The 21028-nt window shown below is 44.0% G+C and overlaps 1 protein-coding gene across 1 annotated transcript in view; it reads right to left on the bottom strand.

The window, feature by feature from the left end:
* The window catches only part of LOC122550994 (F-box/WD repeat-containing protein 7-like), a 225437-nt gene extending 207618 nt beyond the window's left edge, over positions 1-17819 (bottom strand). The window contains exons 1-3 of the mRNA XM_043692588.2: positions 17495-17819; positions 12820-12972; positions 3558-3785 (exon numbers count right to left, since the gene is read on the bottom strand). Coding sequence (XP_043548523.1) covers positions 3558-3785; positions 12820-12972; positions 17495-17605 — 492 coding nt within the window. The 5' untranslated portion in view covers positions 17606-17819. The remainder of the gene's footprint in view (positions 1-3557; positions 3786-12819; positions 12973-17494) is intronic.
* Positions 17820-21028: the final 3209 nt, after the last annotated feature.

Raw genomic sequence — 21028 nt, 5'->3', positions numbered from 1 at the left:
GTGACCCTCCCCCAGGGCATAGGTGGAATCCACGGAGGAAGTGTCGTAGGCATCGGAGGTGTCATTGGGAACAGAAGTAGCTGCGGCGGCAGCAGCAACAACGGAGGCCGAAGTAACATTCCTGATCGGCCTCACGTTGGTTTTGGTGGCAGCTGATCTCGTAGCGATTGCAGCGGCGGTTGTGTGGCCGGTGGTCACAGAGACGGCATGGTCAGCCAGGGCTGCAGATTATTGAGTGGCAGGAATGGAAGTGATGCCAGCGTTCACCATGGTGGCAGCAGCTGCAGCAATTGTGTGGCTGATGGTGCCTGAGCAGTTCAAGGCTGGTGCAAGCTTCTGGAATGGTCGAGGAATCCAGACTATTGAGTTGGGTACATGAAAGTTTGTATTACTTAGTGTTTGATGTCCGATACGGTGTACAAAAAGTATTTCTTAAGTGTGTGAATTCTTCAGAGGATGTAAAACAGCAGGAGGTTCTTTGCAGTTCTGAGTGTGGCCCTCAGCTGAAGCAGGGCCGACTGTCGAGAGATTAGGTGGCGGCACATGGCTACAAGTATGGAGCAGGGGATCCGGAAGGAGAACTGTTTCTGGAGGTTTTAAATTCGTAGTAGATACTGGTTGTCCTGTTCAGATCCAAATTGCATTGACCAGAATGTAGTCTGAAATCTATGTGGGATCAGTTGGCTCTGTAGGTAGACACGGAGGAAGGAGGAAATGTGGCTCTTGTAGCTAGTCTGTTTCAGAACATGGCTGAAGAGCTTCAGGGCAGAGGAGATGGCCTGTGGGTTGCAGTGAGAGAGAGTCTCACTGCCAGTCAGTCAATCTGGGCTACACGCATTGAACTAATGAATGAATCTTAACTCTCAGTGAATTTAGGTGAAGTGCCCTGAAATAGTGTACTGTCTCTATGGCAACAGCATTCATGTACAGGCACTGGAATCTCCACAGTGCTCTACAGGCGACCAGAGACATAGTAACCACTCAAGCGACATCAGAACAACCTAAACAAGCTGCTGCAGTGCTCTCTTAAATCTCTCTAGATTATCAATCCACCACAGATTTTTTTTAAAATTCCCTCACTGGATGCAGTCATCACTGGCTGGCCAGCAATTATTGCCTGTCCCTCATTGTCTCAAGAAGGTGATGCTAAACTGCCGCAGTCCATGTTGTCCCACAATACTCTTTAGGGAATTCCAGGGTTTTGACCCAGAGACAGTGAAGGAACGGCAATATATTTCAATGTCAGGACAGTGAGTGGTTTGGAGAGCAACAAATAAATTTCAAAAGATACCGTACAACAGCGCTTCACAGGAGGCTCCAAAACACTGAAGATGTCACCTACAAAAGGGACAAAACATCTGCAAATCAACTTCCCAGCCTGGCAAACTTATCCATGACAATGGCAATTTGTAGATTTGAGCTACAAATCTTTACATAAGCTTTAACATCTTTCCATGTTCCAGGTATTAGTCCAACAAAGTATGCCCCAATACCTATTGCTTCCAGTTTTAATAAGGCTCCTCAATGCCACACTTGGACTGACGTGGCTTTGATGTCAAGGGTTGTGCCTCTCATCTCCCCTCTGGAATTCAGCTCTTTTGTCAATGTCTGAACCAAGGCTGTAATGAGGTCAGGAGCTGAGCAGGCCTCACAGAATCCAAAATGGGCATTATTGAGCAGGTTGATGACAGCAATGTTGATGACACCTTCATCACTTTAGTGATGACTGTTGAGTAGACTGACGGGACGGTGATCAGCCAGGTTGATTGGTCCTGCTTTGTGTGTGTATAGGACATTTCTGGGCTATTTTCCACACGGTTGGGTAGTTACCAGTGTTGTAACTGTACTCAAACACTTGGTTGAAAGAGTAGCAATTTATGAGAGACAAGTCTTCAGTACAAATTGCCAGAATGTTGTAAAGGTCTGTAGCCTTTGCAGTATCCAGTGTCTCCAACCGTTTCTTGATAGCATGTGGTGTGAATCAAATTGGCTGAAGATTGGTATCTCTAATGCTGGGGACCAGTGGAAGAAGCTGAGATGTATCGTCCACTTGGAACTTATGGCTGAAGATTTTTGCATGCGCTGGAGTCTTTTCTTCTTTCATTCATGTGCTGGGCTCTTCCATCATTGACGATGATCAGAAATTTCCTCATATTCAATGCAGAGAAGAATAAAATTCCCTCTCCTCTCAAGGACAGAACCAGAGACTGAATTAGACTGTTCACAACTTAGATTTCACATACGATCTTTAGAGGAGCTTCCAAACATACATCACCTGCCAGACTATCCCTTCCTCAGCTCACCTGCTGAAGCCCTCAGTCAGGCCTTATGTTAATTCTAAACCAACATTCTTCAGACTGGCCTCAAACTGAAGCCACCATATAATGTGTGGTGAGCCAAAACTCTGCTATTGTACCCTAATTCATACATAATTTTATTCACATTTGTTCTTACTGATTCACATTTCTTAACTGTAAATTAATCTTAATTTTGAAGTACTCAATTTTGTTCTGAAATTCCTTCATTGCCTCAACCCTACCTGAAATCACCCTCAGTAGCACAACATTCTCGACTCTGATCTCCAGCATCTGCAGTCCTCATTTTCCCCTCAGTCACACAATCCCTAATTTCAGCTTCAAATATCCTGGGTCACTGGTCACTGAGTCAATGGGTAATGTCCAGTACCATTCAGAGCTGCTCAGATAACCAAACAGTCTGTATCCAGTTGCAGCAGGATGTAGACACCTTCCGGGTTTGGGCTGACAAAGAGCAATCGTAATGATATCCAAGGTCTGGGAAATGATAGATAATAGGAGCAAGAATCAGCCATTTGCCTCATTAAGCACACTGTACCGTGCAACATGATCATGGCTGATCCTTAAATTGTAAGGTCTTACACCTACTCTCTCCATATTCCTGGATACCTTCAGCCTCAAGAAATCTATGTCTTTCTTGACCATCTCTATTACGAGAAAATAATGAAAGCTTTCCTCCCTGGTTCTTGAAAACACCTAATCTTATTCCCAAGTTCTGTTCCTTCCTTCACCATCACCAGAGAGCTAGAATGGAGACTCAGGATTCCAAATCTCACACTCATCTCTTCCCCAGGAACAACAACACGCCTTTCAGCTTTCTTTTCCTTTTGAAAAATCAAATCAGCTCACATTCAATCACTTTAGAAGATTCAAATCTCCCAACATGGGATTATTTATCCAGTTCTATAAGTTACCCAATATCTGATGGGAACGTCAATTAGAGTGGCAACTGAGACTAGTGCAGTTCAGGTCTCTCAAAAATCAGAAGTTTTAACACCATATTCTGCATTCTATTCTATTACCTTGATGTACTTATGCAAGGTATGATTTGTCAGGATTGTATGCAAAGCAATACTTTTCATTATATCCTGGTACATGTGACAATAAATCAAAATGAAACACTGGCAATTTCACACATTTACAGTGTCACAATTTCTCATGACAGAAGTGCTCCAAAGACAGAAACCAAACAGATGAGTAATCCAGTGAATACACTGGCGATCTCCAATTGATAACTCTTACCTTAGGTTTAACACGTTGGACTAGATGTCTACCCTGTGCTTCCTGAACAAGGTCAATCCACTCCTTATCCGCAACAAAATAATAATACGACTCTCCACAATCGTCCTCTATCCCCTCCGCTGTGTCACTCAGATCGTCCTGTTCTCTTTCATCCATTTCTTCATTCTCTCCTTCCTCCCACCCATCACGAACGCCACCCTCTTCATCGAGTGCACCATCAGAGAAGCTCTGTACAGGGAACAAACAGAAAGAGCAGTGTTGCTGTGAAACTTGGTACATTTATTGACCGATTACTGTTTGAAGCCTCACTAAGTTTTCATTTCATTCTTGTATCAGTTTTGGTTTGGAGCTGTGAAGTGAGGACTGAGCTGAAAATGCCTTTGGATATGACCCATAGATAGCAGTTTGTGTTTGGGAAAAAGGGAGAAAGAACAAAACAAGCTTTTGGTTGTATGTGAGGCCAATTCTGGAAGTTAATTGTAGGTTGTTCCTTGCTCAAAAAAACTCCAGACTCTTCAACATCTAGGCGTGGAAGGTCCAGGGAGAGCAATTTGTATAGGAATCGACGTTTCGGGCATGAGCCCTTCTTCAGGAATTGTGAAGAAAGGCTCATGCCCGAAACGTCGATTCTCCTGCTCCTTGGATGCTGCCTGACCTACTGCGCTTTTCCAGCAACACATTTTCAGCTCTGATCTCCAGCATCTGCAGTCCTCACTTTCTCCTAGAGCAATTTGTATGAACAAGTAACAGATGTTTGGCCATTAATAAGGTCAGCACCTGGAAATTGGTTCCAGCAAGTCTGGGAGAGATCTTATGCTCCAATAAATGTTGAATGCTAAGTGGGATCTCGAAGAGAGGTGGCCGGTTTGGCAGGAAGAGGTCAAAGTTTGAACTGGATGTTGTACTGTGTTTTCTGTGAGAAGGCCTTTTGCTCTTGATGTTCCAGCATGAAGTTTTGAAAGCACACTGCCGAACTTCCCAATACCACCTATTTTAAGTTCAGGTAACAGAAATTAAGTGTTCCTGATTTTGGAGTAAACTGAAAAGATAGCTGATCAACAGCCTCAGAAATATCAACCCAGAAATAAGGCAAGCCCGTGGAACAATATTTCAAGTGGTTTTTGAAAATCTGGCCAGTTTTGTTATTTATTTTTACTTATCCTTTAAATATGTTTAGCTGTCCGTCTTTTGAATGAGGGGGCCGAAAACAAAAGTTATTGAGTTTACATCATAGACAATTAATTACTTTGTTGTGAGAGTTTGCTCTGCTAAAGTCACTGTATTGTTCATACAGAAGAACCTCAATTATCTGAAAGACACGGGCGGGCAGTATTTTGTTCACTTAATCAACTTCCGGATTATCGAAGGCCAGATAACAATTTAGCCAAGCATCGGGACCTTGTGATCTTGCCGGATAATCCGATATTTGGATAATCGAATGCCAGATAACAAAGGTTCCTCTGTAAATTGCTCAATCTTTTGTTTAAGCTACAGATCCTGTGTCTTGAATTGATTTTTCATAGAGTCGTGGATAGGTTATTCAGAAAGTCTGGTTAGGAGCCACTGGGATCAATTGAGGGCCTTTGCAGGTTTCAATTTTACTGTGTCTTGAACACAAAGGTCAAACTGCTGATTTGGATCAGCTGTCTGTCACCAAGTCGTAACATTACCAAGTACAGTGACTACACCTGCCAACTGTGCATGCTGATCAACAACTTATTCTCTAGCTGCAAGTTTTACTCCACCAGCTGATCTCAACAAATGCTTCAACAAGTACCATTTTAGTTACAAGTGTCAGCTCAGCTGGGAACACACTAGCCACCAAGGCAGAACGTAGCAGAGTTAAGCTTCTATCCATGGCATAATTTTCTCTGACAGTCTAACAAAGTACTGAGGGAATATCATAGGTGCTGGTGGAAGGAAATCTCATGGCACCAGAGATAAGCAGAACCATTCTTTGAAACATCTGAGATGTTACAGCACAGGAGGTAACTATCCAACCCAGTACCAGCTGTCCAAATTAGCAGTTTGGTTCACTGTCATTCTTCCACATTTTCTAGTATCGTTGCATATTGCTTCTACTCAAATGAGTCAATATTGTGTTTGAGTTAGTACCAACAATTTAAGAACATAGAAACAGGTCAGTCAGCTTCACTCAGTTCTCTGAACTTGATCACCAATTAACTGGTCACACTCTGCTATGGAACTTGGCGATGTACAGATTGGGCACTGCCTTCAGTTATGTAGTTGATTGGTTGATGCTCAAGGATATTGCTGATATAAATGATAAACAACTTCCTTTAACACACTGTACCATCAGGATAGAATTTATCACTTGATCCACCTTGACAACATTAATCAATTACATAGCAATCACTAGGCAGCCAAAGAGCCAATCACCACACTGCATTTGGTTGCAATCCTAAACATAGTTATTTAGTATCAAGGTGCTGCCAAATTTGTGCAGACTGGGTCTTCACTTCACCTACATTATAACACTAGACCTCAAGGCACATAAAAGACACCTTGAGATGATTCCAGGTGCTGCACCTTTTAGTCTAAAGGTTCTTCCTTTAGACTAAAACTATGTGAATTTCAAGTTAACTTCAGTTCACTGCAACAAAAAAAGTGCTTGATGTCAAGGGAAGAAACAACATACCAAACAATTAGAAACAACAGATATCTGGGGGGAAGTTGGGACATCAGACATCATGAAAATCTACCAGAATACCTCAAAGCTGACACTTGCTGTTGCAATATATATATATATATATATATATTAAAAAAAATCGAAAGTAAATCGCCCATCAATGCACCAAAGTGAAAAACACCTTGGGTAGTGGATAATGCAAGTTTATAAGTGAAACAGAGAAGAGAAACAATGTCTTCTAAAACCTTTAGATCAAACATATAAAGAACTACAACCATTCTTTTGTTTTTGAAGCATTTAATTCAATTATTCTTTACAGCATATGGTGTCTTGAACTCTGCTACATTTTATTTGGAAATAGTCTTGATCTGAATTATATTCAGATGCTAGAAATCCTGCAACTCGTAACCCCCCACCCCACCCAACTCCCCAAAGCCTCACAACTATCTACAAGTCAAAAGAGTGTGATGGAATACAGATGACACTCAAAAGATAATTGGGGGGGGGGATCACTCAAATCCCATGAATCTTGCCAGAATCCTAAAGGATTAAGTGAAGTATTGTTGAGATATTTGCATTGGCTTTGCTGAAGGCACTGGTTAATCCCATGTTCATCCAAAAACAACGGGGCAGAATCCTGGTCTGAGCTTTTTTCGGCTGTTTCTCTCACTCTTCAATCTGACTTCCAAAAAGTGGACAAGATTTTCAAGCAGTAACAACCTCATCTAATGAAACACCAGATAACTGACTTAATTGAAATTTGAACGTTAACTAAGAAGAGGATCTTGTCACATTAGATAGACCTCCAAAAAAAAAGTCAGAGCCATGTTAAATTTTACAAAACAGTTATCACTTGCAACTGAAAGCATGACCTTGCTTTTTGCGCTGTGTGTTTGACATATGGGTCAGTCTTCATGTCCTTTCCTCCAGGAGTTTGGATAGACAGAGGAGAGGTGATGACTCTCCTAATTTCCCATCCCTGATCATAACTCAAACAAAGACAACAGCTCTCTATTTTTCAGAGCCAAACATGAAGTGTTTTCTCCTCCTTTCACTCCCTGCACTGCCACCAGGTACATTGATTACTGTAGCAGCCAAAAATATTGTTCACAAAATTCCTTCTGGGAAGGTCCAACAACCCATCCGTTTTTCACAACCAATTATCTGTTGCTTCCATCCACACTGTCCTACCATGATAAAGATTAATTAATACTTTCCAAAACCTAGCCTACACAAATACATCCCCTTACAAACTTTCACATTTTGAGCTTCTGCCGCCATACCACAGCCCCACCACACACACCTTTATATAAACCATTTTCAACAGTGAACAATGTACCTGGATCAGTTTTGTTAATTCTCTTCTTACTCCTGATGACTACAATGAGGCTGCCTCGATAGGTGTCCTTCACTAATATGCAGCTCATGTTTCAATCACATCAAACCCAGAGTCATTAACCAGTTATTGTATTACGAGATTACTGAACAAAGACTGGTTTTAATTAATTCCACCGCAGAGTAACAAAGGAGCACGATCACAGCTTAAAAAGCACAGTTGTTATACCTGTCAACAGCCAGCAGGTTGCAGCATGGTGCCACACTCACCAAAACCGTGCGCTGGGGAAAAGACATATGACAAAACAGCAGATTCGGCAGCACATTATCCTGACCAAATGTAAACTCAGCCGTCATATTCCTCCAAGGCCACAAAATAAACTATAGCATGTACAGATTTAAGTGAAGCTGATGATTCAGAAGATAAAGTTGCAAGTTTAAATTCCACTATTAGAATTCAGTCTCCAACATCCCTAACAACAGTGGGTGTACCTATATACCAAGACCGACAGCTCAAGAAAGCAGCTCACTATCACCTGTCATTTAGAGGACAATTAGAGACAGACAATAAATTCTGGCCAATGACATCTGCATCCCAAAAACAAATTTAAAGTAAGTCTCGATCAACACCACTGGTACTGAGGTAGGCAGAATATTCAACGAAAAGTAAACCAAGGCCTATCAGCCCATTCTTTGGGGCTTAATAACAAGCACATTTCAAATTTTATTTCTATTCATGGGCTCTGGATCGTCCATTAGTAACATAATTCACAACTGTGCACACTAAACACAATAGATTTTCTTCTATTTATGCAATGTGGATGTCACAAGCTGAGTCAGTATCTATTGCCTGGCCCTAGTTTCCTTTGAGAAAGTGACGATGAGCTGCCTTCGAGTCCATGTGCTACAAGTATGCCCACAAAGCAACTAGAAAAGGAGTTTCAGGACTTCGGTCCAATGACACATTTCCAAATCAGGATGGGGAGTGATTTGGAACTTACAGGTTCCCATGTATTCACCACCCTTATCCTGCTGAATGGTTGTGGTCATGCATTTGGAAGGTATTGTGCCTAAGGATTCTTGGTGAATTTCTGCAATGCAACTTATAAATGGGACACCACTGCTACTGAGTATCCATAATCAGTGGTGGAAGCAGTGAACATTTGTGGATGTGATACCAATCAAATGGGCTGTTAAGTTCTGGATGGCATCAAGCTTCTTGAGCGTTTTTGGAGCTGTATTCATTTCGGCAAGCGGGAGATATTCCATCACACTCCTGACTTGTAGTTTGCAGATGATAAGCCAAGAGTGCAGCGCTGGAAAAGCACATCAGGCCAGGTAGCATCCAAGGAGCATGAGAATCGACGCCTCAGGCACAAGCCCTTCAAGAGGATTCCTGATGAAGGGCTTGTGCCAGAATCGATATGCCTGCTTCTTGGATGCTGCCTGGCCTGCTGTGCTTTTATAATGCTGCTCTGTCAGCTCTGATCTCCAGCATCTGCAGTCCTCACTTTCTCCTGGTAGATGATGGACAGGCTTTGGGGTGTCGGATGGTGAATTACTCAATGCAGAATTCCTCACTTCTGACCTGCTCTTTGAGCGACAGAATTTGGACAGTCCAGTTCAGTTTCTGGTCAACAGTAATGACCTAAATGTTGATAGTGTGGGATTCAATGATAACAAGGCAATGAAATGTCAAGCTATTGTCATGCTCTATTGACTATTTCTTAAGGAGATATTTAGCAGTCATATTTATGCAAAAATCATCTGATTATTCTTCATCTCTCCAAATACCATCCCACAAGAGGATTAGGGTTTGGAAAAGGTCATCACATTCAGACAGGAAGCGTGGTAAACTTAACTGACAATTATTATCTTGATTTTGACGACCTTCTTTCCACTTGCCCCTCTTTCACTGACATGGCAGGACTCGGAGGTGGCTATAGAAAAACAGCAAGGCAGATTAGCTGAATGGTGATAGATTGGGAAAATGGGGAGGTACAAGACGACCTAGATGTTCTTGTCCACCAACAGGCAAAAACGAGCAGGCAGATGCAGCAGGGTTTGAAGACAAGACAACATCTGGATTATAGTTTCATCAAAGAAAGGATGTCTGGCTAGAGAGGGAGTACAACAAAGGTTAAGCGCAGCAGATCAGGCAGCATCCAAGGAGCAGGAGAATCAACGTTTCGGGCATAAGCCCTTCTTCAGGAATGCCTGAAACGTTGATGCTCCTGCTCCTTCGATGCTGCCTGACCTGCTTTGCTTTTCCAGCAACACATTTGTCAGCTCCAATCTCCAGTCCTCACTTTCTCCTAGTACAACAAAGGTTACCTGACTAATTTCTGCGATGGCAAGACTGACATATAAAGAGAGACTGGACTGGTTAACGCTAATTCACTGGAGTTCAGAACAATGAGGGGGTGATCTCACAAAATCCCTATAAAATTCTAACAGGACTAAACTGGATAAGTAAGAGAGACAGAGGCACATAGCACAGAAACAGGCTCTTTGGCCCAACTTGTCCATGCTGAGCAGGTTTCCTAAACTGAACTAGTCCCATTTCCTACTTTTGGTCCATATGCCTCGAAATATTTCCTACCCATGTATCTGCCCAAATATTGTAATTGCACTCACTTCTACCACTTTCTCTGGCAGCTCATACCATATACGCACCATCAACTGCATATAAAAGTTGCCCCTCAGGTCCCTTTTGAATCTTTTCTCCTCTCACCTCTAGAGTCATAGAGATGTACAGCATGGAAACAGACCCTTCGGTCCAACCTGTCCATGCCGACCAGATATCCCAACCCAATCTAGTCCCACCTGCCAGCACCCAGGCCATATCCCTCCAAACCCTTCCTATTCATATACCCGTCCAAATGCCTCTTAAACATTGCAATTGTACCAGCCTCCACCACTTCCTCTGGCAGCTCATTCCATACACGTACCACCCTCTGTGTGAAAAAGTTGCCCCTTAGGTCTCTTTTATATCTTTCCCCTCTCACCCTAAACCTATGCCCTCTAGTTCTGGACTCCCCGACCCCAGGGAAAAGACTTTGCCCATTTACCCTATCCATACCCTATACAATTTTGTAAACCTCTGAGGTCATCTCTCAACATGCAGGAAGAATATTCTCAATGACCAGAGACACAAAAACCAGGGCTCATAAGACCTTATGACATCAGAGCAGAACTGTGCGATTCAGTTTGAATCTACTCTGCCATTTAGTTAGGCCTGATACGTTTCTCAACTCCATTTCTCCTGCCTTCTCCCCATAGCACTTGATCCTCTTTTGAATCAAGGACCTCTGTCTTAAATACACAAAATGACATTGCCTCCACAGCCCTCTGAGGTCATGGTCACAGATTCAACCAGCCTCTGGCTGAAGCAGCTGTTGGCACGTGTTTTCAAACTTCTGAATCATCTGCCCGATGGAACAGAGCATAACTGGGATGGGAAGGATCTTTGATTATGGTGGTTGCTTTCCCGAGGTGGGAGAAGTGCAGACAGATCCAATGGCAGAAGGCTGGTTTACGTGGTGGACTGGGCTATGTTCACAGCTCTCTGTAACTTCTTGCAGTCTTGGGCAGAGCAGTTGCCATACCAAGCTGTGATGTATCAGGACAGAATGGTTTATATGATGTCTCTCTAAAAGCTGGTAGGAGCCATTGCAAACATGCTGAATTTCCTTAGCCTTCCGAGGAAGAGGAGTTGGTGTGCTTTTGCGATTGTAGTGTTGACGTGGATGCACCAGGATAGATTGTTGTTAATATTTACTCCTAGGAACTTTAAGCTCTTGACCACCTCCAACTCGGCACCATTAATAGGGCTGTGTCCTCTACTCCTTTTCCTGAAATTGATGACCAACTCCCTCTTTTTGCTGACTTTGAGGGAGAGAGTGTTGTCTTTACACCATACCACTGAGCTGTCTCTTTCCTGTACGCTCTCATCATTGTTTAAGATCCAACCCACAACAGGTATCATCAAATGTGTAAATGGAGCGAGATTGGAATTTGGCCACACAGTCATGTGAGTATGAAGAGTAAGGGGTGAAGTAAAGATCATTGTGGAGGAGATGTTATGGCCTATCCTTACTGATTGCACTCTGCAGGTCAGGAAGTAAAGAATCCAGTTGCAGTGTAGGGAGCAGATTCCAAAGTCTTTGGAGAGGAGTTTGGCTGGACTTATGGTAGTGAAGGCAGAGCTAAATTCAATAAATAAGAGACTAATGTAGGCGTTCTTGTTATCCAGATGTTCCAGGGATCAATGTAGGGCCTGGGAGATGGTGGCTGCTGTGGACTTATCATCCTTTATCCCTACTCTGTACCTTCTGCCAGTCAACCATTCCTCAACTCATCATGTCTTCTTTAGCTGACTTCTGAGGAGCACCTCAAAAGGTCTTCTGGAAATCCAAATAGATCACATCTAGGGGTTCTCCTTTGTCTAACTTGTTTATTTGCACTTCAAAGAATTCTACTCCATTTGTCAAGCATGATGTCCCCTTGACGAAGCACTACTGACTCAGCTCTACTTTACCGTGCACTACCACATACTTTGCAGTTTCATTCTTGATAACGGGTCCTAAGATCTTACCAACGACTGAGATTGTGTTAACCATCCTACGCTATCCTGCCTTCTGCCTCCCTTCCTTCTTAAAACACGAGTGTGACATTTGCCAGTCTTCTGAGACCCACCTTGACTCCAGTGATTTATTTCTCAATAGGAAATAGGGCTGCAACAACCACATCATGTAAATGAAATAAAAAGGGTATTCAAGGATAAGCAACAGTGAGTTTTAAAGAATGTTTTAAGAGAGAGAAAGATAGAGGCGCAAAAACATTTTAGGTATTGAATCCTCGAGTCCATGGGAAAGGCAGCTGGAGGCATCCCAACCCCAACCCCTCCATGGTGATGCAATTAAAATTAGTGCTGCCAAACAAGTAGAATTGGAGATCAAGAGTGTTCTTGGAAGGTTATACAGTTGAAGGAAACTAGCAGGATTGGGAGGTTTATATAGCTTTTTTTTAAAATCAGAAAAATAAATTGGTCCTGCAGCACAGATCTGAACTGGAAAATAATCCCTGCACCGCATCATATCTTGGTAAACAATTATGGTTTCATGAAGACATGCTTCAAACTAGCCTCCCTCTCCTACTTATGGCCTTTCAATCCTTCAGGAACCCACCACAGATAGAAATGAGAAATCCTGATACCAATGCCTCCCAGCAACATTTGCCCTTAGCTGCCAAGTTGGAGTGCAGATGTTGACTTACACTATCAGAGCTGCTGGACAGGCCTTGCGTACTGGTCTCTGTACTCAGCTTACTGGCATGGCACAGCAGTAGCTCACAGTTCCTTTCCAAAAGATGGCCCGTGATGCCTTTGATATGCAGGAGGTCATCCAGCGATGAAAAGCCTTTCAATTCCTAAAATTATGGTTTGGATAGGAATCAAAGAACAGAAAATCGCATGAGTAACAGTAACAGGACAAACATTATAGGAGTCTCATTATAACAACACATATCAGCTGCACAGTGATCGTCAGTGCTCACCCTCTTTTTTTGATGCCATTATGTTTATGCCAGGTCTGGTATCCAATACAAATGTTTCCTTGACCTGGGCAACATCATTGAGTAAGACTCAAAATTTTTCAATGCACAAGCAAATTTTATCTCCCCCCAGCCCCAGATCAAAGTGAACTTCCTCCTCCTCTTGTTTTGTTCACAAACCTTTTGTGATACTGTATCAAACTTGTTCTTAAAATCCATGTTACAAAAAAAAAATCACCTTTCAACAATCTTCTGTTAGTTTAAAAAAATTGATTGGATTCACAGAGTACAATCTTACAAAGCTGTGTTGGCTCACCCTCATTTCTGCCCAACACAAGGTTCTTTGAACCTTGTTCATAAATCTTCCCCACCAATGACGCTAAACTAGCTGGCCTGTAGCTCATAGAACAGCCCTTGCACCCTTTCTTCAATAATGTGCCACGCTCTAATCCTCTGGCACCTCATCTATCAATGCAAGGTTGAAAGATTAAGGGAAGCCCTTCTGCAATTGCGAATCCAACTTTCTTCAGCAAACTGATCCAAGGCATCTGGACCTGGCAACTTATACAGATACAGGCAGGATGTAATGAATAGTTAGCTATAGATTTACAAGCCATCCATTATCACCACAGATCCACTTCTACTGATCTTACATCAGCTTCCTCTGCCTCAGTAAACACCAACACAAAGCATTCAGATTTATAGGTTCACCCTGTTCACGTCACTTTCCTCAAAAAAAAACCCCATCCTTTCAGGGAATGTAGGCATCACTGCTGGTCAACATTTGTGGCCCATCCTTAGTAGCTCTCAAACCACACTGCGACAAGACCTGGATACATACATCAGCCAGATGGATCAGGATGGCAGATTTCCTTCGGTGGAACTTTGTAAAATGAAAACAGAAGCATCTTCCAGCACAAAGCATTTTATTTCTGGGCCCCATCACTTGTCAAATTTTAATACGTCAGAGTCATAGAGATGTACAGCATGGAAACAGATCCTTTGGTCCAACTCGTTCATACTGACCAGATATCCTAAATTAATTAGTCCCATTTTTCATCATTTGATGCATATCCTTCTAAATCCTTCTTATTCATGTACTCATCCAGATGCCTTTCAAATGTTGTAATTGTACCAGCCTCCACCACTGCCTCTGGCATCTGATTCCATACATGCACCACCCTCACATGTTGAACTCTTTCCCCTCAAGTTTTGGACTCCATCACCCCAGGGAAAAGACTGTCTATTTACCCTATCCATGCCCCTCATGATTTTAGAAATCCTCAGCCTCTGACTCTCCAGGGAAAATAGCCCCAGCCTATTCAGGCTCTCCCTATAGCTCAAACTCTCCAACCCTGGCAACACCCTTGTTAATCTTTTCTGATCCCTTTCAAATTTCCTGTTGTAGGGAGACCAGAATTGAATGGCTTATCCAGAAGTGGCCTCATCAATGTCTCGTACAGCTGCAACATGACCACCCAAACCCTCCACTCAATGCTCCAATCAATAAAGGAAAGCATACTAAATGCCTTCTTCAATATCCTATCTATCTGCGACTCCATTTTAAAGGAATTATGAACCTGCACTCCAAGGTCTCTTTGTTCAACAACATTCTCCAAGACCTTCACATTAAATGTATAAGGATGCCCTAAATTATGTTTCAAAAACACAGCACCTCACATTTATCTAAATTAAGCTCCATCAGCCTCTCCTCGGATCATCAGCCCATCTGATCAAGATCCTACTGTACTCGGAGGTAACCTTCTTTGCTAGGCGCAAGTGGACACTGCAGATGCTGGAGATTAGAGTCAAGATTAGAGTGGGGCTGGAAAAGCACAGCATGTCAGGCAGCATCCGAGGAGCAGGAAAATCAACATTTCAGGGTGGAGCCCTTTATCAGGAATAAGGCTGGGAGCCTCAGGGGTGGACAGATAAATGGGAGGGGGTTGGGGCTAGGAAGAAGGTAGCTGAAAGCACAATAAGTGGATCGAGGTGGGGGTGAATGTGATAGGTTGGAGAGGAGGGTGGAGCAGATAGGTGCGAAGGAAGATTGACAGGTGCAACAGGTCATGAGGATGGTGCCAAGCTGGTTGAAGAGCATCAGGGCAGAGGAGATGACCAGGGGTTGCGGTCCTCATGACCTGTCCCACCTGTCAGTCTTCCTTCCCATCTATCTGCTCCACCCTCCTGTCTGACCTATCACCTCCACCGCCACCTCCATCTACCTATTGCACTGAGCTGAGCTATCTGCTTCCCCGCCCCAGCCCCTCCCAATTATCTCTCCATCTCACAGGCTCCCACTCATTCCTGATGAAGGGCTTTTGTCCAAAACGTCGATTTTCCTGCTCCTTGAATGCTACCTGACCTGCTGTGCTTTTCCAGCACCACTCTAATCCTAACTTTCTTTACTGTCCACTACATCTCCAAATTTGATGTCAACTGCAAGTTTACTAACCATTCCTTCTGTATTCACCTCCATATCATTTATACAAAATGACAAAAAGCAGTGGATGCAGCACCAATCTTTATGGCACAATGCTGGTCACAGGCATCTAGTCTGAAAAGCAACTATCCACCTGTCTCCGACGTTCAAGCCAGTTATTTATCTAGATGGCTACTTCTGCCTGCATCCCACAGGATCTAACTTTGAGAATCAGTCTACCATGAGGAACCTTGTCAAATGCCTTACTGAAGTGCATATAGAGCACATCCATTCTCTGCCTTCTTCAATCCTCTTAGTCACTTGCTCAAAAATCTCCTGACTATCCTTAATTAACCTAAATCCTATTCAACAATGTGCCCACCACTTATGTCAGGCTCACCGGTCTATAGTTCCTTAGCTTTTCACATTAGCCATAGGTGAGGTGCTGGAAGACTGGAAGGTGGCTATCGGTGATACAAATATCTCAGCATGAGGCCCGGCCATCACTTCCCTAGCTTCCCACAAAGTTCTGGGGGTGCACCTGGTCAGGTCCCGGGGATGTATCTACCTTTATACATTTAAAGGCATCCAGCACCACCTTCACTGGAATACAGACACTTGTCAACATATTGCTATTCATTCCCCTAAGTTCTATAGCTTCCATATTCTTCTCCACAATAAACACTGGGTGGCATGATAACACAGTAGTTAGCACTGCTGCCTCACAGTGCCACAGGCCCAGGTTCAATTCCCGCCTCAGGCGACTGTCTGTGTGGAGTTTGCACATTCTCCCAGTGTCTGCGTGGGTTTCCTCTGGGTGCTCTGGTTTCCTCCCACAGTCCAAAAATGTGCAGATTAGGTGAATTGGCCATGCTAAATTGCCCGTAGCGGTAGGTGAAGGGGTAAACGTAGGGGAATGGGTCTGGGTGGGTTGCGCTGCGGCTGGTCGGTGTGGACTTGTTGGGCTGAAGGGCCTGTTTCCACACTGCAAGAAATCTAAAAAAAAATACTTTTTCTGTATCTCACTCATCTCCAGCAGTTCCACACACATGTAGCCTTGTTGGTCTTTTAGAGGAGCTGGAAAAACATAACTGGTCAAGCAGCATCTGAGAAGCAGGTGACTTGAAGTTTTGAGCATAAGCTCTTCATCAGGAAATACCGACTCTGTTGCCCCTTGGATGCTGCCTTACTGGCTGTGCTTTTCCAGCACCATATTTTTTTACTCTGATCTCCAGCATCTGCAGTCCTCACTTTCTCCTGAACTTTGGGATGCCTTTTCTCTCCCTCATTACCCTTTTGTCTGTAATATATTAGTAGAATATTTCTGGATTCTCCTTAACCCTATTTGCCAGTTATCTCATGTCCTCTTTTTGCCCTCCTGATTTCTCTTGACTATTCACCTATTGCCCTTATAATTATCAATTTTTTGCTATACCTTGTTGATTATACCTCCCTTTCATCTGATTCACAATTGTTTTTAGGACAAAATTATTTGTATCTCAACACACCTGCCATTTCTTGTTTTTCATTATTAATTCTCTCAAACACGGTTCCTCTTAGTCATTCTTAACACTTAAACCTTGCTAGTTTCCTCAGATTATAATTACACTTGTTTTAAATATCATTTTAAGACTAATCTGTTGACCTGCCATTATTCTTCTGGAAAGATTTTTCTTTTAGTTTAACAGCAAACGTTACTTTTTCATTATTTCACCACGATGGTGCTGTCTTCTGAAATCTCTCACAGGAAAGTATTTGAGTTGGATCAGACTGAATCACTGTTTCAATAAATAGAGATGGCCTACATCAATCTGACACGTTTCAGTCCTCGCCCTCTGATCATCCCAATCACCTCGATAGCCATGCTCTCCCCTACCCACTCCTGTTTCTCCCCCTGCCTCCCTGGTACCTTCACTCTCTCATGGCTCCCCTTCCCCCCGCCCCAAAACTCTCCCTCCATTCCCCCTTTCTCCTCACCTCTCTCCTCCTCACGATGGCTCTCGCCCTCTTCCTCCCGATCCCAAACAGCGCCGTTTCCAGTTCTTCGGCGCTTGCCCTGTTCACATCGACTTTCTCGGGCGACTCCATGGAGTTAGGCCGCGAGGCCTCGATCTTTCGCCTATTATTCGACCGGTCGGCGTCAGTCGATTCAGGGGAATGCCAGATTTTGCAGCCTGCCGTAAGGTCCAAGCAAGTGCTTTACGGATTAAATGAAGGGACTACTTCTTCCCCCACCCCCTACACTCCCCAGGGATTTTCACCCAAAACTTTCCTGAGGAAAAGCGGCGCGAGAAACCGGCAGAAAAACAAACGGAAAACCCGCCACTTCCGCTGGCTGCCGGTCAGCAAACCCACACCCATTGGCTGTGCCTGCTGTCAGTCATTCGGCCACAGCTCTGATTAGTTACTATAACCACTCCGCTGGGCAATGCCCCATTTCTACTGGCCAGAATCGATGTCCATTAGCGATCAAACGCCTATCAGAATCCGAAGACTCTATTTCCCCGCCTACTATCCTACGCACCTGAATGGTTAACACAACAGCCACTCACAATCACCCAGTGTTTCATTGGTCAATCCACCCGCCCATCAATGTTTCTCGCACCAGTCAGATTGAGCTTGCATTCAGATTAGCTGAGAGAAATGCCGGTCAAGGCAGCACATCACTGATTGGAGGTGTCCACCCCGCTTGGCAGTCGCTCCAAACATCGCGTTTGTTTCTTTTCTTTATTTGGCTGAACTTTATTTGAAGGTTTGGAATTAGAGACCATAACACGAACCTCGACCGGCTACTGCCTCAATGGTTTTATTGTAAATCAGACTATAATGGCCGCCCGGACAGCGCCCTCGCCCTCCGTTCTATTGGTTAACCGACATGGCAATCATTCATTCTATCACCCATTGGGTACTGCACGCACTGGGGCAGGATTCCGGGCGCGCGGTGGCACGTGGTCACCTGGGAGCGGCACTAGTGTAGACAGAGCATACTGCGCTTGCGCACTTACTGCAGTCTGCTCCTCCCCGTGCAAATGGGCAGTCTTTCCAAACAATAACATTAGGTGGGAGACAGTGAGGTCTGCAGATGCTGGAGATCAGCGTTGAGAGTGTGTTGCTGGAAAAGTATAGCAGGTCCGAGGACTAAGATAGATCAGGCAGCATCCAGGAAACAGGAGAATCGACGTTTCGGGCATAAGCCCTTCTTCAGGAACGTCGATTCTCCTGCTCCTTGGATGCTGCCTGACCTGCTGCGCTTTTCCAGCAACACATTTTCAGCTCTGATCTCCAACATCTGCAGTCCTCACTTTCTCCTGGAGGACTAAGATAATCGACGTTTCGAGCCGGAGCCCTTCATCAGAACGGAGGCTGGGAGCCTTGGGGGTGGAGATATAAATGGGAGGGGGATGGGGCTGCTTTGTTATTACACATGTCCAGCTTTCACAGTAGAGTCATAGAGATGTACAGCATGGAAACAGACCCTTCGGTCCAACACGTCCGTGTCAACCAGATATCCCAACCCAATCTAGTCCCACCTGCCAGCACCCAGGCCATATCCCTCCAAACCCTTCCTATTCATATCGGTAAAAACGATGACTGCACATGCGAGAAACCAGATTCTAGATTAGAGTGGTGCTGGAAAAGCACAGCAGTTCAGGCAGCATCCAAGGAGCAGGAAAATCGATGTTTCGGGCAAAAGCCCCCTATTCATATACCAAGCCAAACACCTCTTAAATGTTGCAATTGTACCAACCTCCACCACTTCCTCTGGGAGCTCATTCCATATATGTACCACCTTCTGTGTGAAAAAAGTTGCCCCTTAGGTGTCTTTAATATCTTTCCCCTCTCACCCTAAACCTATGCCCTCCACTTCTGGACTCCCCGACCCCAGGGAAAAGACTTTGTCTATTTATCCTATCCATGCCCCTCAATTTTGTAGACCTCTATAAGGTCACCCCCCTCAGCCTCTGCCGCTCCAGGGAAAACAGCCCCAGCCCGTTCAGCTTCTCCCTGTAGATCAAATCCTCCAACCCTGGCAACATTCTTGTAAATCTTTTCTGAACCCTTTCAGGTTTCACAACATCTTTCCGATAGGAAGGAGACCAGAATTGCACACAATATTCCAACAGTGGACTAACCAATGTCCTGTACAACGCAACATGACCTCCCAACTCCTGTACTCAATACTCTGACCAATAAAGGAACGCATACCAAACGCCTTCTTCACTATCCTATCTACCTGCGACTCCACTCTCAAGGAGCTATGTACCTGCACTCCAAGGTCTCTTTGTTCAGCAATACTCCCTAGGACCTTACTGTTAAGTGTACAAGTCCTGCTAAGATTTGCTTTCCAAAAATGCAGCACCTCGCATTTATCTGATTTAAACTCCATCTGCCACTTCTCAGCCCATTGGCCCATCTGGTCACAATCCTGTTGTAATCTGAGGTCACCCTCTTTGCTGTCCACTACACCTCCAATTTTAGTGTCATTTCCAAACTTACTAACTGTACCTCTTATGCTCACATCCAAATAATTTATGTAAATTACAAAAAGTAGAGGGCCCAGCACCGATCCTTGTGGCACCCCAGTGGTCACAGGCCTCCAGTCTGAAAAACAACCCTCCACCACCACCCTCTGTCTTCTACCTTTGAGCCAGTTCTGTATCCAAATGGCTAGTTCTCCCTGTATTCCATGAGATCTAACCTTGCTAATCAGTCTCCCATGGGGAACCTTGTCGAATGCCTTACTGAAGTCCATATAGATCACATCTACTGTTCTGCCCTCATCAATCTTCTTTGTTATTTCTTCAAAAACTCAATCAAGTTTGTGAAGACATGATTTCCCACGCAAAAAGCCATGTTGACTATCCCGAATCAGTCCTTGCCTTTCCAAATACATGTACATCCTGTCCCTCTGGATTCCCTCCAACAACTTGTCCACCACTGAGGTCAGGTTCACTGGTCTATAGTTCCCTGGCTTGTCTTTACCGCCCTTCTTAAACAGTGGCGCCACGTTTGCCAACCTCCAGTCTTCCGGCACCTCACCTATGACTATCGATGATACAAATATCTCAGCAAGAGGTCCAGCAATCACTTCTCTAGCTTCCCACAGAGTTCTCGGGTAGACCTGGGGATTTATCCACCTTTGACATCCAAGACATCCAGCACTTCCTCCTCTGTCATCTTGACATTTTGCAAGATGTCACCATCTATTTCCCTACAGTCCATATCTTCCATATCCTTTTCCACAGTAAATACTGATGTAAAATTTTCATTTAGTATCTCCCCTGTTTTGTGGCTCCACACAAAGGCTGCCTTGCTGATCTTTGAGGGACCCTATTCTCTCCCTAGTTACCCTCTTGTCCTTAATATATTTGTAAAAACCCTTTACTTAGCTCTCAAGAATAATGAGACAACACGTGAAAGAGGAATGAATAGACACTCATGGCTAGTAGGCAAAAATAAGGACTGCAGATGCTGGAAACCAGAGTTTAGATCAGAGTGGTGCTGGAAAAG

This window comes from Chiloscyllium plagiosum, unplaced genomic scaffold (genome assembly GCF_037043375.1).
Source record: "Chiloscyllium plagiosum isolate Xiang-an unplaced genomic scaffold, Cpla_swu_hap1 HiC_scaffold_6, whole genome shotgun sequence".
NCBI lineage: Eukaryota > Metazoa > Chordata > Chondrichthyes > Orectolobiformes > Hemiscylliidae > Chiloscyllium > Chiloscyllium plagiosum.
Note: the sequence above shows the minus strand (reverse complement) of the source record. Positions and strands in the feature narration are given on the sequence as shown.